Here is a 25,275-nt window from a genome sequence, read left to right as displayed (position 1 = left end):
TCTTTGCAAGATTTAAACAGAATTCTACCACAAAGCTAGCCAAGAATCCAGAAAGATGTTAAAGCTGATTGCGTGGCAGCCCCAGCCCAGGAGCCAGAGCCTGATCTTTAACAGATAACAAAAGGTAGTGATGAGCAGTCAGGCTTGCAGCCTCCGTTTCTACCTGTTCATGTTTCTACAGTAAAATTACTGAAATATTGAAGTGTAAGAAATGCATTAAAAAAGGAAAAACAAGAACAAAAATAAAGAACAGTAGTGTCCACTGATGAACCAAACATTTAGACATAGGAAACCTGTACATGATAAATTTATAAAATATTTTTAGTGTAATCTCATTATCCTCCAACATCAAAATAAGTCAGTTCCTATTCCTATTATATGTTCAGGTATTTCTTTACCACTTATCTATTAAAGATCGATTAACTTAATTCTTATCATGTTTTTAATGATATTTAATATAAACAAAATAATATTTGTTACACAAAACTTTTAAATATATATTTTAAAGACCAACATTTAGATCATTGTGTATGTGATGTGAAGTTATTCTCTGAAACAATCACCACCCTATCCTCTTTTAAAGAGGACCTATTATTACCAGAATACAGAGACTGAAATCCTCTGTCTATATCAACGAATATTTACTCGAGGCATCTCCTGGTTTATTGATTTGGTATAACTCTGAATGAGACCATGGAAGTACTGCTGTGTGTTTTTGTGAGATTGAAAAATCACAATGTAACATTTGGGAAAGAAATACCACAGCAAAAAGCAGTAGAGACTGGAGAGCACTGCCAGGCTCTGCAGAGGCTGAATGTGCTTCCCATGATAAAGGATTCTCCCAGTGGCAAAGATGATCCAGGTGAGCATCAGCAGGAGGAGACAAAAGGTTATTGCTTTGGCTTCATTATAATTTTTTGGGAGGTCTTTTCCCATATAAGAGAAAACAAAGCAAAGAGCACACAATGATAAAGGTAAAACCAGAGAAGCAGATGCTGCTTTAAAATCAGTCTCACAGTAAAGTATAATTTTTCTTGAGTTCCAAGACATGTCAATGTTAGGTCTTGGGGGGGCATATGTAAAGTTAATAAGAAGAAAGATTGCCTGGGTCACAAACACCACAGCAATGAACATCCACTGCCCGTGATATTTCATCCACCAGCTGTACAGCACTGGGAACTTGGTAGCTGTTTTGAAAATGCACACAATTAGAAATGCACGTACAACAAAGCATGCTAAGCAAATGGTGAAGAATAGAAAAAATGGTAAATATCTTAAGATACAAAAAGCATCTGTTGGTTTGCCAAAATAAAAAAATACACTAAGACTAGACAGACTGAGACAACCTAGAATCAGAAAGCACATTGGTCCTCCAGCAGATTTGACAACAGGTGTGTCGTAGTTAAGGGCAAAGAGAACAGACAAGGCCAGTGAGATGAACACCAAGATAAAGGCACCAACCATGATCCCTATAGCCCAAATGTCTGTAAATGGTGTATACTCCACCACCCGCAGACTGCATGATGTACTTCCTTCTTCAGACCATTCTGTGTCTTTACAGGTGATGCACTTGGAGGGATTGTCTGTTTCACAAGAGAGATGGGCAGAAAAGAAGCATATGGTCATCTTTAAAGTAGACCCATGATACCTTTCTCCATTGAGAGTTCATACATGTATGTTTGTGTTTGTATTTAAACACACAATTTTTAGTCGTTTAGTTAGTCATTAGTCGTCAGTAGTCAGTTATCAGTAGTCGCAAGCACAAGATTTTGTAAAGTTCAGACTGATCAACTTGTAAGCACAGCTTATGATTGAAAAACTAGATCTACTATTGTGCCCTTGAATAAGCAAATATTTAACGTATTGTTTAACAAATGTTTGTTTCTTCTGATGTTTGTCCCATCCATTGTCATGTTACAGTTCTCATGACCTCCGTGGTGGCAAGCGGTAGACAAGGTGTCGATCGGCACAGAATTTTATTTATGGAAATTATATGTGGTACAGCCAATCAGAAAGCAGGCTTAGAGGAAGAGATAACATCATATTGTTGATGAACTGAGCCGTACCAACATTCAAGCAAAGATTGTGAACCATGCAAAATTGCTTTAAAAATAACAAGAATTTAAAAATGAAAGCTTCAAAAGGTGTTTATGTCTGTTTTAAACTACAAACATTTGACCTGTGATACACTATGCTCTCTAAAGATTTTCCTTCATGTTAAACCTGCCCTGTAGTTTACAGTTCGCATCTTAGTGTAAATCTATCATGACTAATAATTGGCTGCTTTTATATGAGCGGTGACTGGAACAAAAATGGAAGACTATGGCTTAGTCTATATGAAAACAATAATAGTCTTTAAAAAGCATAACTTTAACTTCCATTACAAGTGACAGCACTACTTTCACTCTTTTTCTACTGTCATTCAAAAACAGTTTACCTGTGCTGTTGATATAAGTCCCACGTGGACAAATTGTGCAACTGAAGCAACACTTGTGGATTCCAAGTTGTGTTTTCTTGTAGCCTATTTTACATTCTTCAGAACAGACTGAAGTTGGTACCTACACAAGAATATTGGGTGTAAAAAGGTCAGAAGAAGATACTGCACCTCCGTACCATTTACTGTAATGGTAAATTACGGGGAAAGTACCAGTCATTAAATATATTCACACAGGTTTTTTGAATTTCTAAAATAGTTTTGTAACATGTAAAAGTATTTGCCTGTTATATCTAGACAGCCATGCAAATCACCTTATGAACACCTACAACTGGTAGCTGCTGTGTGCTTATATCTAGAAGTCTAAAAAACTAAATTGCTAAAATTAAATTTTATTATTAACCTTTGTGTTGAAAAAACAAATAAAATAACTTATTACTACTACGTACTTGTGCACTTGTATGCCACTGAATTTTGGTGTTGTTGATGAAGAAATGGAATGATGGATGACAAGTATAATAGCCCACTTCCTGCACATCACCACTGGGGCCCCAAAAAACGACCGAGTGGGATCCAAACATGGGGTCACCATTCTCATCAAACTGAATGGTTTGGTTTAAAAGGGTAAAATTTGTCTTCCTCAACTCTGTAAGAACCTGATGTTGGAACACAACAGTAACACTGAGTTCACAATGACTGAGGTTTGGACAAACACAATTTGCTTAACCTAATAATTCTGTCGTTTTTATTATTATTTAACTACAAGTTTAACTAACTCTGAGATTCCAGTTAGCTTATCACATACTTCATATACACTATCACTGGTTTTACTACGGAACAATTATTCACTCTTAGATCATTTTCAAAAAGTAAAGTGAGAAATGATCAAATAGTTAGAATGCTTACCATATGGGGGTAGACTGTAATACTGTCTTTACATCCATCAGCTCCACATTGTAACATATTGTGTAAGGCATGAGCAATGGAATACACGGCAGAATAAACAGGAAAAGAGAACGATGGATCTGCATCAATGATTTCCTCAGCAGTCAGGCTACTGCAGTTGCAAACCTGATTACAAAACTTCTGTTGCTCTGCATTTTCACAGTGATTCTTGGCCTTGAAAGAATGAATGAACTCACTAAAACCAGGTATTGACATTTTAGGCTGAGCAACCCCAAGTACAGTGCCAATATTTTTGCTTCCTTGTATCTGGTCTATTATTTTTTTGTTTAGGGACCATGTATCAGTTGCTATCCACACCTTGTTTGTAACATTTTGTCTTTTTACTGACTCCATGAGTTCTTCAACAGTCCATTCAGGTGCAAAAACAATAATGATATTAATGTTTTTTGCATCAATCTGTCTAAACATTAGACTGTAATCTGTATCTTGATCAAGGCCTTTGCTATATGCAAGGCAGATGTCAGTCTCATTAATTGCTTTTAAAAACAAGTCCAGGCCATCTGTTCCATAATCATTATTAACATAAAGAAAAGCAACCCATTTCCAGTTGAATCGCTTGACAATACCAACAATGCCTTTTATGACCTCTTCATTAGGATGCACTGTTCTTAAGAAAGAGGGAAAGGTCTGTTTTCTTGAAAAGATTGAACTGGAAGCTCCATAACTGACCTGTTAAGAGCAACAGAGAAAATGTCATTGTGATCATTAACAATAACCAATCATTTATACTCCTGAAACTTGTATTATTTTAAACATGGAAAACATCATTTCTTGATTTAACTTTTGTAAAGACTATTTTTTAATAAAAAATATTGATCTGGTTTAAAAAATGTCAAAGTACATAAGGGCTCATAGGTTTACCATTGGAATGAGATTCATCATGAACAGTGGGGCTACAGCTCGTGCCTGAGGGCTTGTATAGGTCCCGACCACTGCTATCACTTTGGATAAATTGTGTGGTTCTTCCAGAGGGCGCATAAAGCCATTATCAGAGATTAGGTTTAAAGGTCCTGGGAAACTCACAAAATCTGTGCAGTGGTCAAAGATTTCATAGCCAAGTGACACATTTGGCAGTAGCTTGGTAGAATTGTTGATTTCTTCTACAGAGAATCTCATCATTTGAAACCTTCGATAACTGGACAGAATAAAAGGTGCACTGTGGGCAGATGAAGGACAGTAATACATTCCGTTGCAATGCTTGTAGTAAATATGTGCAATTTTGGACATCCCTAAATAATTATGATCATCTAAAATAGGATTTCTAGCTAAATGACCATGTCAGCAGTGCTGACTTTAAAAAATAAATATTAATAACACAGCAATTCATTTCACTGGTTTAAGATTTCTATTACCAGTTTAACCAGCGTCAAGTAAACTTTTTCTGTTTTTATTAGTTTTATCACAAGAAAGTACCCAACAGAGTTTAACTAACCTGGAGCAGTCAATGGCTTCTGGTCTTTGATGAAGAAGAGAGTCATTCAGCTGATGAATATTAAAAAGTCCACCTATCAAATAATCTCCTTCCACCCAAAACTCAGATGTTGAAACAGTGTATTGAGCCAAAGCATGTAGAAAACACCCCAGTACACAGTGATAGACAACAATGCTCTTCATTCTCAAAACAAGAAGTATTTACCAGTCTACGGTGAGCCTTAACACTCTGTCTGATGTTATGAGCCGCTGGTAATGCTGGAGCCTCTGAGGAATATCTATCATTGAAGGATTCACAAATCAGTATGCAAAGATCAGCAGCTAAATGGCAACTTTGTCTCATTAATCTGATAATGCTGGACACAACTCAAAAGATAACAATGAATTTCCTTATTTTATAGAGGTGACCAAATATATTCAGATTCCAGTCATATGTGCCATTAACTTAAAAAAGAAAAAAAATTACAAAGAAAGAGCTGTACAAAAATAAATTTTGATTACGATAAACAGAAATGCACTGGACCTCTCCAACTGTCTTTAGTTGCAAGGCTACCCCTTTCCATGAATACTTATAAAATATGAAGCCAAGATTCAAATGCACTGTTCAAAGGGACACAGCCTCTTTAATAGCATTTGGAGTGAAAAAATTACACTTAAGTTATTAAAATCAAGTTTCTGTTTGTAACTGTAGCACAAGAAAATAACATGCAATTCCATGAAAAACATTTAATTTATCAGATCTGGAACCCAATTTAGCAGTTTTACTTCCATAAACTTCAACTGAAATAGTTTTTCACACTCAAACAGTATGGCGGTGGATGAAAAAAAAAAAAAATCTTAAAAAAAAAAATTATATTTTAAAATATATATATTTATATACACACAAACCCAGACAACCCTTTGAAACACAAACTTTTTACAGGAAATTTTTTGATCCCTTACTACAGTGCTGATCAAAGTTTAATAATCACAGATTTGCAGCATTTTGAAAAAAAGAAAAAAAAAAAAGGAGAAAAAAAAATCAACTGGTTCATAGAAAAGTATGTGATCGCCACCCACTTCATCCATTTCTTTTAATAAAAGCTCTCAATCTCTGTTTTCTTATGTTTCCTCTGAAAAAGAAAGAGAACAACAGTTTGCTTGGAATGACTACATTTGCCACAACTCTTAAAAGATTTTACACAGAATGTGAAAGACAACAACAGCCAGTCTACAAATTCCAAATGAGCCTCAGTCTTTGAAACAAAGATTGCTAAATATTTCAAAGAGATGGGGTCATTGAAATAAACTTGCTTGATTGACTGCTCTCAAATAAGCCACATTATGAATTTATCTGGAATACTGGTTATGCACTTTAGGACACATTAGGTTTTGAATAAATACCCACTTAACGGTCTAAAAATCTGAGGTAAAGCAAATTCATTGACTTGCCATTTCATGTTAATTGCTCAGTCACCCAATTTTTCTCCCTGGGGTAATTACACCCAAAATGATTTCCATCCCAGTTCCCCAGTAGTTAAACTCTACGAAGGCGGAAAAGTAGAAATAAGTGATTTAAGAATGACTGCAGACTACAGGCAACTACGTTATCTGGGATTAGTGACACTCTCCTTGAATTACGAAATTATACAGGGTAGCTAACAAATCAAATGTACAATCACAGTTTTTAAACATTGTGCTGGCTGGATGTAATTCATTTTATAGATTAACAGGAAGTTTTTTGTTTTTTTTTTTTTTTTTTTTTTTTGGGGGGGGGGGCTTCATGAAAGAATATTCACGTAAAAAGCAGCCAATTTTTCCAGGTATCTTTATTTAGAACAAAGGACAAGTGCCAGAGATATTTAAGTCAGAGCAGCAGGATATTCTCATCACAAAGATGAAAATTTTTAATTTGAAGACTCTTGCATTTCCATCTGATATCACGTTAACAACTTTATCATATTTTTGTAAATGAGAAAATGAGAAATTACATGAATTAAAAGTTAGTGAATTTTAGAGAGGGGGTGTACTGGAATAAACCAGTGGAAACAAAGCATAACAAAACAACAACAAACAAAAAAAAAATCACTCATTTTACTGCAAATTTCTTTCAGTTTTGATGTCTTTACTGTTACTCTTTAGGGTTAGAAAGGCAAAAGGTAGCACTTAGTCCTAACTATTACTGAGTAACTGCAGATCAATCCTTGAAAAACAAAACAAAAAAAGCCCCCAAAAAGCAAACAAACAGAAAAAAACCCTCAATAGAAAAAGGGAGTAGTTTAGATTTTTAGACTAATTTGATCCATGCTGCTCGTATCCTCGTCCAACACTGAGAACACTGTGGATCAAAACTTGTATTTTTCATGTTTTCATGTTACTGTTCAACTGACGAAAAGAAAATACATCTCTAACCCTCATCATTCCCCAATGGCTATGGCCAATAAATTTTAAATGCAACAAAGAGGAAGGGAGAGTGGGAGTTTTTTTAACTAGCAAAAGCTTTCCCTGTGTCTTCCTTGCCTTTGTATGTCCTCTTCCCATGTGTGAAGGGTAGGTATCTGTACTTGACCATATGCTAGAAAAGACAAGGAAGTAAAAAGGAGAGTTAGCAACACTTACTTTAAGGCTTGTGCATACACTTTTAGTGACTTAGCATATTTTACAACACATTCAGAACCACAATATAAACTGCACTGCAGATAACAACAATGACACCCTTTTCATACAATAAAGATCCTTCAATAAAATATAAGGTTAAACCTGTGGCTCTGTCTAACCCAAAAGCAATTTGTGGACTGCAATGTTTTTATTGCACTGTAGGCACTTTCAGACCAAACTGTCATAGGGACACTGGGCAACTCACTCTTGAACAACATATCTTCAGGAACAGTAAGATTCTAACAGTAAGACTCTAACAGTAAGATTTAGTTATGCAACAGCAGGGAAGCAGTTGGTGTAGGACTATTGTTCAATATTGTTAACTGAGTTCAAAGAACTGTAATAGTCCTGTCCTTGCTTGCTGTATGTATATAAAAAAAAATGCAATTAACCTTGGGGTGTGTGAAATGATTGTTTACAATGGCCACTCCTCTGAGATTAAAAAAAACAAACAAAATCCAACTATGTAGGCTCTAACACAATGACTTAATTGATTTATGACATTGTATTTAATTTAAAAAAAATCACCTAGTAATAAAGATACTATATCAAGATATGATATCATATCTTGATATAGTATCTTTATTACTAGGTGATTTTTTTAAAATTAAATACAATTATACTCTAAGAGAAATGCTAAACAGACAAAAATGAGTTGTGCTTTAGGCATCATTACCTTCTAATTAATAAGTTCCAGTGACTTTGGCTTCTTAGTTAGATATACTTATTGTCACAATATGTCATGATGTCACTGGTCGGAATACTTAACTCAAGGTTTCAAATAGGGACTATGGATGATGAAAACATTCCTCCAGACCCAAAGCACCCTATTACTGTTAATCTAATGCAGCTATGATCAATATGTACTAAGCAAAGAGATGTATGTTTGTACTTACTTTAATCTGCCTCTTCATGGTGATGCAAAAGAGCATGATGAAGTACATTACAAGTATAGGCCAGAATACTGGCACATTGAAGGCATCAAAAAATGTGCAAATCATGGCGATGACGATGCCTTTTGTCGCTGAATGCCTGAAAAGAAAAGTAAACACACAGTCAGAGTCAAAGTGTTATCTTAAGCAACAAGAACAAGGAGTCCATGTACAGCCGTGTACAGAAGAACATGATTATGTAAGTTATAAAGAGAAAGAGAATGTCTGCATATAGAGTAGACAGAGCGCTAAAACTTTTATCTGGTTAGGCTTTTGCATTTTAAAATGTTTCGTTTGAAACTAGACCGCAGGCTTGAGATTCTTTTAAGAGTAAAACAGAGTGAGACCTTTCTAATAAATAGGTCCAACACAGACTGAATACTCTCTTGAGAACTGACCAGCTACATGTACTTTAATTGTATTCCACAGTATCTAAGATAATTTGTACTGATGTATTTGTTTGTTTTCTGCCTAAATCTTTTACACAGTACTAAATCACTAGGTACGGTTGGAGATTAACAAAGAGAAGGTAGTGGAAAATGCAACAAAGTGTAGTCTGACACAAATTTGAGTAGAAATCAGAAAGATGTTCTTAGCAAGACGTAATAAAATATAAGACTTAAAATCTTTAGTTTAGTCAGCAACCCTCCAAACAACAAATGAACAAATAATTTAATCCTGTAATTGTTATATCCCAATATCCACTTAACATGGGTAAGCATGTTACATTGAAAGTCAAATTGTTTTTAATCAAGCAGATAAACATGCAAAGGGAACAAAGATGATATTTTCATGCATCAGGTACATATCTGATATAAAGAAAAAGATATCAAGCAAATGTGTGTTTTCCCCCCTTTCTTCTTTAGTATATAAGAGAACACAGTATTTGTAAATGCAAATAAGATTCAAGGCCTAACACATAATTTGAAATTGGTACAGCATAGAATGGCAGAAATCGATGCTAAGTTAAGCTACCAGCAGGTGGTGAGTAAAATTTATTGCTGCTGTGAAAATAAATTAAGTTGTGGTTTTAAAAATCTGAAGAAAATGTTTGTATTTAAACTATTTTTGGAAGTCAGGGTTACAGACACAACCTTTATGTCAATGAAGTAGAAATTAATTTGAGACAATGAGGTCAAATCAAAATTTACAAAAATGACTTAAACTCTGTGTCTTTAGTTTCACCCTAAAATGCTACACCCATTTCTAAATGAGCTTTGCTTAATATAATCTTTCAGCACACAGGTTGTTCTAAAGAAAATAATTTGCAATTTCCCTGGGTAACCATGTTGAACTCTCACCAGAATTTGAATTCAGGCAACCTCCTGATGAAAGGGCGGAACTCCTCGTTCTGCTTGGTGGGAAGGGATGGGCCCTCATCTGTAGATAATATAGGTTACTAGTTGAGTTATCCCATAACAGCAACAAGAACATCAACAACAACAACGTACACTTTAGAAATAGGACAATTTCAGTTACATACAGTAAAAATGGCTAATTCATATATTTTTTGGGAACAGTCACTACTGTCCACATTCCATTCAAGGAGGTCACTTGCTCATAAACAGAGTGCTACTATAAAACTACATTTGGCTGCTCCACGCCAACTGTGCATGGTATAAAATATAAATAGTAGGAAAGCAAGAATAAATAACAGACGACAGGAATATATGCAAAACAGAAGGAAGACACACAATAGAAAGGCACGGATGAGAGAACATTTTGCAAAGTGCCTAAGAGTAGTAGTAATAGATGGCACAAAGGAAGAAACTGTTTGTGGGACTTTGTTGTCTACTGAGATGCAGTGCCCTTTCTGTATCTATATGGACTCAAGCATTTCAGTTTTGAGATACGTACTTGTAAATATGCAAGTGTACAGTAATAGTCTATTGTTCCAGTAACTATTTTAAAATCTTTCATAATAAATTGAAAGTTATATTAGAAAATTCTCACAAAAAACCCCAGATTGGGCAATTGCTGGCTTAGACTTTTGATTAGATGCAAGTACTAAGGTCTAAATGAACAGTTTAGTAATACTCCATGAGGTAGCCTACTTCCATGTTCACATCACAAACACTACTTTAATGAGACCGAGTTGACTAACCTTCTTCAAGCAGTGAGGGATCCACTTTTGGCGACAGAAAAGCAATGAACAGGTTGAGATGGTAGATTCCCAAAGCATATGTTACTATATACCAACCCTGTAGTAGATACACTCTGATCATGTAGACAAGAGTAAGTAGTAGAGTTCCTGCCCACCGCATTGCATAGAATGGTGTTGACTTGTCTAGCCATGACTGATAGACCTGTGACAAAAAGAAACCAGAAAAAACATTGCAGCATGGCGATGACGATGCCTTTTGTCGCTGAATGCCAGAATTTGAATTCAGGCAACCTCCTGATGAAAGGGCGGAACTCCTCGTTCTGCTTGGTGGGAAGGGATGGGCCCTCATCTTCTTCAAGCAGTGAGGGATCCACTTTTGGCGACAGAAAAGCAATGAACAGGTTGAGATGGTAGATTCCCAAAGCATATGTTACTATATACCAACCCTGTAGTAGATACACTCTGATCATGTAGACAAGAGTAAGTAGTAGAGTTCCTGCCCACCGCATTGCATAGAATGGTGTTGACTTGTCTAGCCATGACTGATAGACCTGTGACAAAAAGAAACCAGAAAAAACATTGCAGAGGTGCTGAAAAACAAGAAGTTCATATTTATCTGTTGTGAACATCAGTTCTGACGTACTTATATTTGCAAGTCAGTTTTAAAAATTTCTCTACTGAGATTTGGCTCAATGAATGCTAATGTTTAAAATGGTAAGTCTTTGTTTAATGACTTGGTTCAAAAATATATATATATCTAAAAAGACATTTTAAAAAGACAGAATTTTCACAATCGGTGTATCCCTAAATTTAAACCTATTTAAAAGAATATGATATTCTTGATCTCACACATTACCTGTCCAACTCGTGTGAAAAAGGCAGCCACAACAGAAGTTTTCCCATGGATTGACTCCCCAGCACTGTCCCCTTCTGACATTCTTATTGGAAAGACAAAAAGATTTTGATTAGTGGCGTATGAACTTAATCTACTTTAATAAGAGTACTGCACAATACTCTTATTCAGCATGACCATGTCTACCAACGGCCCCAATTGAAGATACAAAATGGAGGTGATAAATTGACAAATAACAAACTCTTCTGTGCCCATTTTGTCTTAAAGGATTTGGAAATAAATACCCAGTAAAACGAAAATTTGTGAACGATTTTACCAAGAACTGCACATTTTGGAACACACGTTTCGTTTCAGTTTGTGTAATATATACTCTGTAAACTGTGATACAAGTAAATACAATAGACATAGGCTGTCCGGAAAGACCTGTATCTGCGAGGTGCATATGTCCAGAAGAGGGGTTAATCAGAGTGATCAGATAACTATCAAGGCGCAAATAGTCAAGGTGACAAAATCTTTGTAATTTTCTTTAAATAAACAATTTAAATATGTATCTCTGTAAATTAAATCTAACCCTAGGTCCTTTAATAGAATTTTAATTGATTAGCTGATCATAAATATTCTCGGTGCGCTTGCCGGTTACTCACCAAAACAACATTTATATCCACTGTAGCCTAGGTTGATTGCTTAGCTAACTACGCATTACACGTTGGGACATTTAATGATTTGCTATTTTTATTTTAATGGGGAAAAGAACAGGACCGTGACGAGCTGTGGTTGTGCCTGGTTAGCATTAGCTGCATAACTAGCTCACAGCTTAAGGAAGGCAGGATAACATCTAGGAAGCAATATCTACCAAAATAGGCTCATTTGCAAAATGGAAAATAACTACGATGTGCACTAAAACTTGAATAAGTTGTACTAGAGGTATTATTTTATATTATATTATTTTAAATTCTTCGCGTTAGCTTAGAAATTAGCCCCGAAAGCGGTCCTAGCCGTCGAAACGTACACTACCTTTGGCCCCAGTTAACGTTTGTATGGGTGATGTAGTTTTGTTCAGCTTCATTTGATCCCCTTCAGCCGTTAGAATGAAAGTATTAGACTACATTTCCCACAACTCCGATTGGGCACATGTAAAAGTATGTAAAAAATAATTTGTAGTTTATTATTGACTACTCCTAGATTGCAAGAATTGGTTTGTGTTCACATTTAAACTACAACACCCAGCAAGGGCTTCACAAAATTGACAACTCACTTCCGGTGCTACGTTGCCAACAGTTTCACAGCTAGCTAGCACAGTTAAAATATAACCATTCTATACTAAACACCTCCATATTCAGTGAATGATGCAATCACAATCAATGTTGATTCTTCGATTCAATACCTCTTTGTGTCTCTCAGCTGTATTAGCAGTTACAGCGAAAATTGTCAATGGCAGTTCTTTCTTACCTGATACGGCCGCTGTGACACTACCCGGCTCTACCTAGCTAGCTAAATTAGCCACTTCTCGTGTAAACTGCTGTGTACACGTCAATACTTCCGCGAGGATACCACAGGCTGAGTAGCAGAAATCCGACCACCTCGATTCGCTATGACTCTTCAGACCTCAACGATCACAAACGAACCGATTTCTCGGTTCAAATAATAAAAAGTCAGCGCAGCATCAGAATGTTTCCTCTGGTTGGCCTGTTTCCTTAAACATTCAGTACTATTTCCGACCACTGGGTTGAAAACCTTGTCACTTTGAAAAAAGAGACCGCAGAGGCAGACGTTTTAACCAATTTAATTCGTGATTTTAACAACAGCAGAAACGAATGAACGCTCATGAATAAAAACACACCAGTAAACAATTTTTTTCTTTTGAAAAAAAAAAAACATAACAAGAAACGGAGAAATTCTTTTATTTACACTGTGGTGTTAATACTGAAACACCTAAATGATTTAATCGCATTAAAGTGCTCTCTCTCTCTGACCATTTGTAATAATGAGATGAAAAACGACGAAAAATTGTCTTTCCAAGAATGGGCCTTAGAAAGGGAGACAAAAACCTTCGCCCTGGTACAAGTAAAGGTCAAGCAAATATAACACAATAAGAGAACCATTCAGCTTCATGATGGCAATCCAGAAATTAAAGTGGAATGTTATTAAATACCTACAAACAAGTGCCATGAAGATTAGCTACAGAGTCAGCTATAATGAATTTATGAGTACCTTGCCCTGCAAGGTTTTCAAAATACAAATACAAGGACAAAAATGCTGCTCATTATCTAGTTTTCTTGATGTACAGGGATAGCACAATATCCATTCACAAATCTAATCAAATCCCTGGTATTAAGATATAATACTGAGTATGCTTTTTTTGTTTGTTTGATTGTCTCCTATCTGTGTTGCAGTGTGTTACTATAAAATAATGAGCGGCATATTTTCTAGAACGTAATAAAAGTATTAGGCAATAACTATTTTTTAACAGTAAGTGTCAGCGTACAACTACTAACACCAAAGCACTTTTTTTTTTTTTTTCGCACATAAACGATACCACCACACCGAACCACATTACGGTCATCACGTTATCATACCCACTGAAAATACACAATTGTGTTCCCATAGTTATGGATTCGATTTACCCAGTTCTAGTCATTTGGTTCAAACAGCAGATACATCATGTTGACTCTATTATTTCAAACAACATCTACTCCAAAACATTTACATGATAAAGTATATACATTTGAACAAGTGAAGGACAACTTAAAGAAAAAAAAAAAGTCAGATGAGAACCTATTTTTGGCATCTAAACATAAAATGCAGTGGTGATTTACCTCTTTTGACATTTATGTTACTGTGAACAATGTCACATATGCTGTAAAAGAAAAATGTGTTATTACTTATTGCACAGTGCACCCCCCAAAAATTTGCTTTTGCATTTATCAGCGTTCCAAAAAGCAAAGTCCAGATCATGTGTGTTCAGCATTGCTTTGACAATTATATTGTTACAATGCATTTTGCTTTGAAGACTGAAGACGTAAACTTTGTTATGTTATCTTCAAATATTAGATGGAACAACAGTTCAAGCACAAACTTCTGGCTGCACATGAAAGTGCATGAGCACACTGAAAATATCTCAGAATCAAAATTGATCAAAGTTGATCATCAAAATATGACAAGAGCAGCTAAACACATATTTAACAACCCTAGTCACGTAGTTACACTGCAGTAAGCTGATGCTGACAATAACTTCTGGGAAAGAAGATCCAAGATTTTATTCAGTCTCAGTGAATGTCACTTTCCATGAATTCCTCCTTGATGGAGTGCTTGCTCCGTGACACCTTGCAGTCAGGCATGTCAAAACCAAAGTCAGCCCACTCATCAGCAGCCGTCATGCCTGATGTCCCAACAACGCTGGACCTGTTGGGGATAGTGATGGTGTGGCGGACGCGAAAGTGCACAGCTTCCATGACCCGCTGGCGTTGCAGTTCCCCACCTGCAGCCCCAATGGCCGCCATTGCGGAGGCAGTCATGTTGCTGCTAGAGCGAAGTAGCTGCTGCCCATGATAGTCATGATGATGAGAAGAAGCAGGCAGCTGCAGGGGAGCGCCTTGTTTCATGTCCTGCAGACCTCGCCAGATGATGAGGCGGGACTGTTCTGGTATCTTTAGCGCACCCAAATCCTAGTGAGGGCACACAGACATTGGAGGAGTTCAAGAGTGTAGCAAAAAAGCAAACACAAAGCAATAAGAGTGTGTCTTTACGTGTTTGCTTGAAAATGCAAAAGGAAGTCAGGAAGTATTAAGCCTGCTTAATAAGGTAATTCTTTGCATCATCACTAGTGGTCAGTAATTATCTGGGATTTGTTTGTACCTTGTTGCTTTACTTTTCTGTTTTGTGTCTCTTATTGCAGTTTTTTTTGTTGTTGCCATTTTTACCTTTTCTTCTCTTTCTTTTATTTGTTTTAATAATTACATGTAACATTTCTTATTATGTCTATTATTTCTACTGCTTGTAGATTGTATGTGCAGGAACAAACTGGTTACCTCCATGGAGAGAGTTTGGAGATGGTAGATAGACTGGAGGCCTTGGGAAGTGAAGTACTCAATGAAGTTCTGACAGCCCAGGCTGGTGAGAAAGCTGTATGGGGAGAAAAGAAGGCCTGCTTAGACCAGAGATACAACCTAAAACTGGGACTTAAACAAAAACATTACTCCTGAGAAAAGCTGAAAGAGAAAAACAAGTATTTTCTGGATTTACTGTAGTAATATCTATAGGGGGACAAGTCCCTATAGCTTATTCTAAGTAAAATAAGAGGGAGATTTAGGGCACCGATCTAAACTAAAGGATACAGAAACTATACATCTGAAGAACTGTAGTGAAATTAAAACCATAAACATACATTTATACAATATTAATGATTCATAAGGCCATTATTGCTTTGATGAAGAAGCTTTATTATAAATACATGAATGTTAACGTTTTGGTAACATACAAAGTAACTGGAAAAAGAAGCTAGCTGTACAATTTAACGGTTTAATTAACATAATAGTCTGCAAAAACAAAAAGACAAATCCTGCTGTATCAAAAAGGCTAAAATTGCAAGAGCAAGTCATTTGACTGCAAAATGGACAAAATAGCTTACAAAAGTAAAATTAATTAAAAAGAAAAAAGAAAAAAATATAGTTTAAAATTAAATAGAAATTAAACATTTCTTTTGAAGAAAAAAATCTGCTGCATTGCATTGCATTGCAAAGAATGGCTGTTTACACAGTGTCAGTGTGAAGGAATTTAGAACTAGGTAAGACACACAGTTTCTGCTTTTCAAGTGCAGGTAACAAATCCATAGCAGAGGTTTTACAAGTCTTGAGAGGTTATGCTGTATTATTTAATGAGAGCTGATAAACATGTGATTTAAACACTTATATGCATCTAGCAGAAACCTGAAATAATAAATCCAGCCAGCTGAAAGCATTGGTGTTTTTCTTTTTTTTTCTTTTTCTTTTTTTTTTTTTGCTGTGTTCTGTTTTTCATTTTTTTCTGCACGGAACAGGAACATTTTAATATTAAAGGGGCCAAAACTGAAAAAAACAACAACCCCCAAAACAAAAAATGTTCTTTTCACTTTTATTTTAAATATTACTGACTTGACCTTTCTACTTATCGTTCTTTTCCACTTTAACTGTGCCATGTATACACATTTTTTCCATGTTACCAAGTCTCCAGTGGGCCTTCACTATGGCACTCTCAAAGGGTGTTTACAGATCTGCATTGTTATTGCAAGCCTTTACAGAACAGCCACAACATTATGTTTAAAAAAAACAAAACAAAACAAAAAAACAGCTCAATCTTGTCACATTTTGTGGCAAAATAGAACGTTTCCAAAACACTGTTTGACATAATACTATGTAAACATGGCCAAGTAAAGTAAAGTATTCTTATGCCACTAGTTTACATTTAACCAGACAAGTGCATCTGATTGTCAAGCGGCCTTTTTTTTTTTTTTTTTTTTACAGGTGAGTAAAGGAGGAGTGTCATTGGAGGGTGAGGTACCTGACAAGGCTGGGGTCAGGGTTATACGGAGGGGGCGGGCTGCAGTGAGAAGCAGACACTATATTCTGACTGTTGTGGCCACCGTTCATTTCTCCATTTGCCTGCATGTGGTTGCTGTTGAGCATGTTTGGACCTGTAGGAAAGGGACGGGTGATCAATAAAACTGACAGCAGCAAACCTGGATAAAGTACTGTAACTGTTTTGGAAGTAATGTCTTGAAACGAAATCACACACATAGATAATCACCCATATGAGCCATGGAAGAGGGGGCAGTGTGGTGTTGCTGGGGCTGCTGTCCTGCGAGCTGGTTGACTGAGGGTGGCTTGCTGAGGCCTCCGTGGGAATGCAGCTTGTTCATGTTTGACAGTGGAGAATAGGAGGAGGGTGATGCCACGTGGCTCCTAACGGAAAAAGACGAATGTTGCAGAGATTAGAGAAAGAGTTTGTCTCAGTGTTACTGAGCATGACAGACACTTTACAGTTTGATGAAATACAGAAGACTCAATGTGTTTTGGAATTTTGCACTGTGTTGATGTTGTTCCTACATCATCATAACAATGTCACAACCAAACCACAATCAGTAGCCTAAATTTGGCTGAATGACGTAATTAAGTAATGCACTGCATTACTTTAAAGAAAAAGTAACAAGTAGTGTGTAATATATTACTTTTATTGAGTGTTGCTCAGTTGCAACATTAAACCTGGAATGACAATATTATGGTCATGCAGGAACAACAGCAAAACGGGCAAATCCGATGCACGTTCCTAATAAAATAAAAAACACAACTTTTATATGTAGAGCCAAATGAGTGTGTGTGCATTGAAGTGACTCACGGTCTCTGCAGCAGCTGCTGCTGTGCTTGTTGTCTGTAGGAGTCCACCAGCTGCTGTGGCACGAGCTCCACCAGCTCCAAGCTGTCTTTAATCTTCATCAGCAACTCAAAGTTCTCACGACCACGAACCTACACACAAACATGACACAACCGTTATCCTAAGCCATCAATGACTGCTGAATCAGTCCATCCAATACAAATAGTGCTTTTGTTCCAACAATTTAATAAATTAGCAAAAAACTCACAAACTGTGAGTCTGACAGTTAGAAAGCTAATAGATGAATCTAAATTTTCTTATTATACATGTGTGAAAGCTCTTACAGGAATATAGTAAACCTCCTCTTCTCCATGCCGCCTCTTCCTCATGTTAATGTTTGGACTGGGAATGTTTGTTGGACTCTGTTTAAAATCTGCAGATAAGGGAAACAGAAGCATAATTAAGCAGATTTATACCACTGCTTTAGACAGCAAACAACCAAGCATGATGTACAACAACAATGATGCGGTTTCACATGAAGCTGATGTGCTGCACATAATTATTGCTAATTTCATTTATACAGAGGGGTATGAATATTGCTAATTTCAAGTCCTTGTTCCTAGTTGGGTTTTTTAGAACCACAATACACACATAAAATTTTACAGTCTTCCATTACATGAAACTGTAGCACACTTTAGACCTGAAACTACAATAATACACATAAGAATGTACACCAGTTAGAATATGATTCTACAAATAAGAATAGTTATGAAATTATATGGCAAAGTATAGTATCAATTCAATTGGGTGTAAAAGATTTAATATCTGGGATTTCAGCTGTTAGTGTGTTGATCTTTATGGAGACTACTTATTGTCCAAATTTAGATCCTGGACATTCACCATGCTCCTCTGGGCTAGACTGTTTATATATTTGAAAACTAAATTAGGAAAACACAAGTGAATGAAACTTTAAAAGCTAAAATGATTGTATCTTTAACCTGTTAGCAGTCGGACGTACCGCCCACGGTACATTGGATGGTTTAGGGGACTAATTGGACTGCTAAGGGGTTAACTGTTATAATTTAAAACAAACTTTTCCCCCATGAAGTCTTATTTCAACTCACTGCGCTTGTTAGCACTTCCATTTTTGGCCACACTCTCATTCAGGGCCTGCTGTTCCCTGAAGTGGTCCTCATCAGCTTTGCGGTCTCTGCCCGGACATGCACATATCCGACCTTCAAATGACCTTCTGCCCAACACTTGACCGCTGCAGAGATTATATAGAAGAAGAAAATGTACTAATTGCAGCATGTTTTAAAAAAGTGATGAAATGTCAAACCAAATATCTCTGTTTGTGTATGAAATATGAATTGTTGCCTTACTCCCTGGTTTCCAAAGTGATGATAATGAGGATAGGTCTCCTGTTCATGCCGCCCACACAGCTGCTGTTGCACATAAAATTATATAGGATGGTGGTAAACTCAGTCCCTACCTGTAACACAGAGCAACAAGGTTTTAGTTTTTACTTTGCTTCCATTAGTGCATAAGTACTTATATCACCATAATATAATGGTGAGAAGTGTAACTGTAACTGTACACCATTTTAGGTCTCGGTATTTAAAAAAGCTCATTTCTTTTCATCGCTCAAGTAATTTTTTTTCAAAAACACCAATTCACCACCAGAGGGAGGTGTTGTAGCGCACGTTGATGTGATGAGAGACAAATGTACTTTATATTAACTTTTTCATGACAGACATGATGAGTCTTGTGCTTGCGTGGACATGTCTGGCATCTTTATTTATAGATGAGCCTCGTGTTAAAATTCTTAACTGTAGCTGACTGTTTCTTTGACGTGTTCATCATATGCCTCGTCTTTTCTCTTGGCTTAATGTCCAAAAACAAAAGAAATATCTGCAAAATGCCCATTTTACAAACAACTAAATTTTATCAGAGGCTTTTTCTGTGTATCTTTAAATACTTGATACAATGCATATGTATATCTCTGCTGTTATGACCCGCTGCAGGTCAAGTACACTACCACCAACCTGTGGAGCCTCATACGGGACGATGACACTCTGCCTGCCAGTAACAGGATCATCCACATACTGGCAGAGGTTATTTCCCTCCACTCTGATCAGGTGACTGGCCGGAGCTGCTTGACCTGAGGAGATAAACATGAGAGAGAGTTGGTTTATTTAAACTTGGCAGATACCAGGTACAGTTTATTGTGTAGTATAATGTCCAGAAAACTGCTGTTCTTAATGATGCTTGTGGTTGTTAAGTGAACTGCATTTAACGTTCTGCTGCTCTCTGTTACTTGCATTTTACATGCTCATTTTTACATGCAGTCCCCCATGCAAGCAAGAATTAGCCAAACACTAATGAGACATATAAAAAGTATAAAATATGTCAGCATAATTACTTATGTTCAAAAGAAGAGATTAGCAGATTGTACCATCATTGAAGTCTCGTCCTAGTTCGTGGTTGGGGCATCGTTTGACCACTTCAGTCACGTGCTCCGCCTTCTTATAGATGGGCATGGCTCTGATGATGCTGCCATGCGGAGGAGAGGAGGATAGCTTGATCTGGATTGGACAGGTTTTGGCAATCTGACAGTAGAGCTTCTTCAGCAAGGGAGAGTACTGGGTAGAGAAAGAACACACGCGGTCAAGTTTCAAATCAGTGGTCTGAACTTATAAATGGGAATTTAATGTGCTTGTGAAAAAAGCAAAAACAAATCAATCAAAAGGTCATGGCCGATGAGGCGTTGCAGTCTTGCTCCAGTGACTTTCGTCTCATGCTCTCAAGAATAGTTATATATAAACGTAATAAGAGAACACATTACACTACCAGTGACATATTTTAAAAAATTAATCTTTCAGGAGGTGGGACTGTTGTCTCAAAATTAAATAACCTACAATTAAGTCACCTATCAGCAGACAAAAAAATAAGTCTCTAAGAGACAGAAGACAAGGTGGACAGATAAAGAGCTGCGTAATATGATAATAAAAAAGTTTGGTGTAAAAGCAGCACACTATAATTACCACATAAAACCATGAATGAGAGCAAATGTTGTCAAATAAAGAGCAGAGGAGTATGAATGGAAGAGAGAAACACATCAGCCAGTCAGCAATAAATTTTCATTTGTGTTATAAAGGTAAATGTTGTGTAGCATGAATACATGATAATTACCCAGAAGACTTAGTTTGTGGGTAGTAATGTGAGATACTGCAAGTGATAGAGAAAAAGCGTAACTGTACACCTTCTCTCTGGACAATAGTATGAAAAATACAGTTTCTTACAGGAAGCGTAGCAGTCATCTAGTTAAAGTGAAATAAAAATATGCTGATCTGTGCACAACCAGTCTTCACTAATTCCTCAGTTTACAAGTATTTCCACATGCACATACATGCGCTTTCGCATGAATGTGCATGTGGAAATGCCATTACACATGCACCCAAAGACATCACAAGGAATGAAATGGCCTAAACATGCCCCAACACAATCACAAAATCTTAAAAATCTCTCCTGTTGTGATCAAACTACGACCTTCCAGGAAAAAAAATAGAAAGTCTGTTCTTTCCTGTGTAGACTTGCTAAAGTGATCTTAAAATGCAAATGCGTACCGTATGGGAGAACTACAGCACTCGCAGGTCAACATTTGTGTTGCTGCGTAAGAAAAAAAACAAAGAGTCCACGTGAAGTTGTCTCTTTGCATTTTCTAGATTATAGAAAGCAAAAAGAAATAGAAACACAGAGAGAAGAAATAATAGAGAGATGACATGATGAGTATACATGATAAGTATAGGACAGTGTGTTGGCAATTCTAAAAACTAACTAACTAACTAACTAACAAGAATTATTTGTGATAGTAAAGAAAGAAATTTATTAGACAAAAGTGAAGAATTTCATTCTCAGGTTATCTGACTCTCAGGATTCACGTATCTCTGCATTACAGAGGCCAACAATAAAAAGGAAAGGCCACATGAACGTGTTTGTGAGTTGGTTCAGTTGTAACTGATAGACAGCGGCTATCACGACCACACTATTCCTTTTCCCTTCTTTTTTGTTTATTTTTTGCCCTTTATTACTTTTTTAAATTTCATTTTTACACACACAGACATGTTTCTTTGTGTGTAAGTGTAGCTGTGTTGGTGTCAGAAGTGCAGTGTTATTAAAAGAACTGCAGTATCTGATGCAGGAAAAGATGAGTGATGGACAAGTTGGGCTTTGTTTCAAAACACAAAAAAGGCACAGAGAGTAGAGAGGAAGAGGAAGAGAAGGAGAACAAATATGCCAAACTTGGATCAGTTGCTTTGTCACTGAGTTGGAATAAATCTTGTGGTGACTGAGAAAAGGAAATTAAAAATGGACAGAGGGGTAAAAGAATAAATTGTAAGAATACAGTTTATTAATTTAAAAACTGAACAAAGCAATCTCTGTATACACATCTGTCTGTTTATGCTTTTCTTGCAAGAAAAGGAGAAATTTGGCACGTATCCTGCTGGAAATCAAAAGAAGTGTAGTGTTGTGTTTAAAGTTGTTCGGATAAATAGTGGTCTCATTTTTTTTCATTTAAAGTTTCCTAAATGAAACTTTTAGGAAACTTGAAAATTAAGTAAAAGCTTCACCAATTTAGTGAAAACTGTTTTTTGATCGACTGCTTTTGTGATAAATTGTTAACTCTTATAATATTCTTTCTGACTTTCAGATGGACAAGTTTTGCGAACAGTGCTTTTAGCCACTGCCAAAACATTGTTTTAATGTACATGTTGTATTTCCTTTGGTCAGTGTGTCATTTTGAGAGTTTGTGATTTACTGCAGTAAAAGTGTATTAGAAGCTCACATGTTTGTCTTGGTCAGAAACATACATAAATCCACACCAAAAGACAGGGACAGGACAGGGACAGGAATTTTATTGCCATCTGTCCATCCATCTATTCATCCATCCATCCATTCATCTATTCATCTTTGCTTCTACACGGTGGACCAATGGAGACAGGCCCTGACAGGTTCCTTGAGAAGAGGTGTTAATTGCCAAACTGTCATCCATACTCACAGGCAGCAGCTTGCCCGCTGTAAATTTTCGTAACAAATATCAGATTTATTTATGTACATTCATACACACACAGACACAGTGAGCTGATATACAGTACCATATAAGCTGACTTTTCATACACTGTAATCATCGTGTATTGGAAGTAAATTAGTATAGGAAACCTAAAAGTCACCCATGTTAAAAGATCTAATGAACCATAATGAATTACAATCTTACAATATAGTAATCTTTTTTGTCTAATCCAAAAAGTAAAGCTTAGGCTGCGAGGGAACCATAAGAGCCTATTAAAAAAATCTTTTAATTAATTAAACCTTAATTAGGATAAAACCATTCGACTTTAGTGATTTTCAAGTAGCTATATGCACAGTCCATGGAGTCTTACGGTTAACTCCTTTAGAGTATTAACATAAACACTGTGTTTCACAGAGTATTATGGGACACACAGCATGACCTAATGCTTAAAATATTAGCTTTCTCTGTGGCGCTTAGCTGTGTTATCAATTTAGAGTCCAGAACATCAACAAGAGCCCCTGTTCTATAGTGAAATTAGTTAAGATATTAGCTGATTAGGCTGATTTCTTTAAACACTGTATACTACAAAAGCACTTGTTTTACAGCACAAAACGATCAGTCCTCGAACTAGGAGCACATTTATTTCCCCTGTGAAATATCATGCGTCCCAAATGTGTGAATTCTCTTTCTCATCAACTCTGGTTTCCCACATTTGATGCTTGGCAGGAAAACCAATGGTGATGTGGCTTTGGATGATGCATCAGGAAAGGAAGGGAGGGATGCATTGTGCAGAACATGTTGGGACGTGTGTCCTAACGGAGAGAGGCTAATAGCTGGGAAGAGCAGCTTCTGACAAGCCGCTGTGTAGTGCATGCTCGAGCCTGCATCCTGAGTGTATCACACCCCTTCCTACTACTGCCACATACTGTACACACACAGACAGACACACAAACACTCATGCATGTGCATATACACTTACACACAAACTAAAGTCTGATTGTATGGAAAGGGGTCTTATTATATGACAATACTAAGGTGTTAGATCTTATTTCTAGCCATGGTGATGCTTGCCTGCATCCAAGCAGAAGAATCATCTTCAAGGGGCAGGAGAGTGGCAGAGTTTCAGAGCTATTATCACTAATGGATGCTGTCTTGACTAGACGTGGGTGGGGGTGGGGGGGGGTTGATTGCCAGAGCAGCTTAACATGGGTTTGGATGGACTAACTCTATGTGGAAATACTTTGATAGATGAGAAAACCTCCTCTGTGTTCACCTGACTTCTCGTCTCTTTTCCTTTGAAAGGTACCAGAGTTGGACTAATCTAATGACAAGTTCTATATACCACAACCGAATGCTTTGTCAGTCACTAATGATGTCAAGTCAAGTTTATTTATTCTGTGCCAAGTCACAACAATAGTCACTTCGAGGCAAAGACCTTACAGTATTAAGGAGAAACCCCCAGTAATCAGATAATCCCTACTATGAAAAATAATGGCAGCAATTCTGATTAAACTGATAACGTGGAATGTGAGACGAAGGGATTTAATGAAAAATGCTCAATGGAATAAGTAGATATCTTCCCTTGAGAGGAAAAGGCAGAGGGGCATGAAGAAGGGCAGCTAGGAAGCTGCTCGTATTGAATATGCCCCTACGCCATTTGGTATTCCACATTGCCTGAGGCCACAAGGAATACACATGAAACTCCTGTTTTCTACATTCAGACAAGGTGACTCAGTCTTATAGTCATCCCTTTTTTCCAAACAAGTTCAAACTTGGGTCTTTTACTGAATTTCGCATAAATACGCACACCCATATTTGCATCCACATTTCAGACACACATAAATCCTCATGCAATCTTTTGGGTAATCCCCTACCATTAGTAGAAATGTAGTCATCCTGAGAGGCTTGACTGGAATGCCTTTTCTTTCTGATTATTGTTTTATTTACTTCACTTTCAGTAAAATTATTTACTTCACTTTCAGTAAAATGTAAATATGTTGTCATTTTATTGGGAAAGAGTTTATGTCTATATTCCAGGATGTTTTACCTCAAACGGCTGCATATTCTGTAGGTATTACATGTGGTGAACTTCTTTTTTAACTATCTGTAACACTTCCTTTAAAGAAATCAATGCTTTATACAGTAGAAAATCATATATTATCATACTCCGTCATTTCACAGATTAAACATTTTCTTTTTTCCATAGCTATATAATAACACTTATAATTTGCCGGTCTTATAATCAGGCATTCAAGATAAAACAAAGCATTACAGTAAACTCCACCAAAGCTATGAGCAATCACCCAGTCTCTCTTTTTGTTCTAATCCCTCCTGTTTAATGGCAGCAGAGGCATCTGAATAATCACAGGTTTCCTCACAATCCTTTTCTGCTGCCTCATCATTTGTATCTTAAGTCGTGTGCCAGTCAAACACTCCTTTGTTTCTCCTCTTATAGCGCAGAGACACACACACACACACACACACACACACACACACACACAC

At 36.7% G+C, this 25,275-nt stretch overlaps 4 protein-coding genes across 5 annotated transcripts in view; all 4 read right to left on the bottom strand.

The window, feature by feature from the left end:
• Positions 1–630: 630 nt before the first annotated feature.
• Positions 631–5,371, bottom strand: LOC102206677 (taste receptor type 1 member 1-like). Its single transcript, XM_005733067.2, has 6 exons — positions 4,833–5,371; positions 4,262–4,556; positions 3,341–4,069; positions 2,884–3,090; positions 2,438–2,558; positions 631–1,583 (listed from the first exon to the last, which is right to left on the bottom strand). The coding sequence occupies exons 1-6, from the start codon at positions 5,012–5,014 to the stop codon at positions 631–633; spliced, it is 2,487 nt and encodes an 828-aa protein (XP_005733124.1). The 5' UTR covers positions 5,015–5,371.
• A 63-nt stretch (positions 5,372–5,434) lies between these two features.
• LOC102211967 (protein RER1) lies at positions 5,435–10,703 on the bottom strand. Its single transcript, XM_005732996.2, has 5 exons — positions 10,505–10,703; positions 9,702–9,780; positions 8,365–8,500; positions 7,331–7,385; positions 5,435–5,943 (listed from the first exon to the last, which is right to left on the bottom strand). Exons 1-5 carry the CDS (start codon positions 10,662–10,664, stop codon positions 5,933–5,935), a joined length of 441 nt encoding a protein of 146 aa, XP_005733053.1. The 5' UTR covers positions 10,665–10,703; the 3' UTR covers positions 5,435–5,932.
• A 34-nt stretch (positions 10,704–10,737) lies between these two features.
• LOC102211678 (protein RER1-like) lies at positions 10,738–13,209 on the bottom strand (the record flags this gene model as incomplete). The annotated part of the gene is made up of 3 exons (XM_005732995.2): positions 12,807–13,209; positions 11,361–11,442; positions 10,738–11,055 (listed from the first exon to the last, which is right to left on the bottom strand). Coding segments are annotated over exons 2-3 (399 nt in total), but the record flags the coding sequence as incomplete, so codon positions are not given.
• A 42-nt stretch (positions 13,210–13,251) lies between these two features.
• tp73 (tumor protein p73) overlaps positions 13,252–25,275 on the bottom strand; it is a 26,817-nt gene continuing 14,793 nt past the window's right edge. The window contains exons 5-14 of one of the 2 annotated variants that reach the window (XM_005732992.1): positions 20,158–20,344; positions 19,748–19,863; positions 19,085–19,194; positions 18,827–18,969; positions 18,047–18,135; positions 17,727–17,854; positions 17,139–17,293; positions 16,893–17,025; positions 15,386–15,479; positions 13,252–15,022 (exon numbers count right to left, since the gene is read on the bottom strand). In XM_005732992.1, the coding sequence (XP_005733049.1) occupies positions 14,624–15,022; positions 15,386–15,479; positions 16,893–17,025; positions 17,139–17,293; positions 17,727–17,854; positions 18,047–18,135; positions 18,827–18,969; positions 19,085–19,194; positions 19,748–19,863; positions 20,158–20,344 (1,554 nt within the window). In that variant the 3' untranslated portion in view covers positions 13,252–14,623. Of the gene's footprint in view, positions 15,023–15,385; positions 15,480–16,892; positions 17,026–17,126; positions 17,294–17,726; positions 17,855–18,046; positions 18,136–18,826; positions 18,970–19,084; positions 19,195–19,747; positions 19,864–20,157; positions 20,345–25,275 lie in introns of both variants that reach the window. The other variant, XM_005732993.1, reaches the window with a different exon arrangement.

This window comes from Pundamilia nyererei, unplaced genomic scaffold (genome assembly GCF_000239375.1).
Source record: "Pundamilia nyererei isolate P.nyererei 1_Seehausen unplaced genomic scaffold, PunNye1.0 scaffold00049, whole genome shotgun sequence".
Lineage (NCBI taxonomy): Eukaryota > Metazoa > Chordata > Actinopteri > Cichliformes > Cichlidae > Pundamilia > Pundamilia nyererei.
This window is presented reverse-complemented; position numbering and strand designations above follow the sequence as displayed.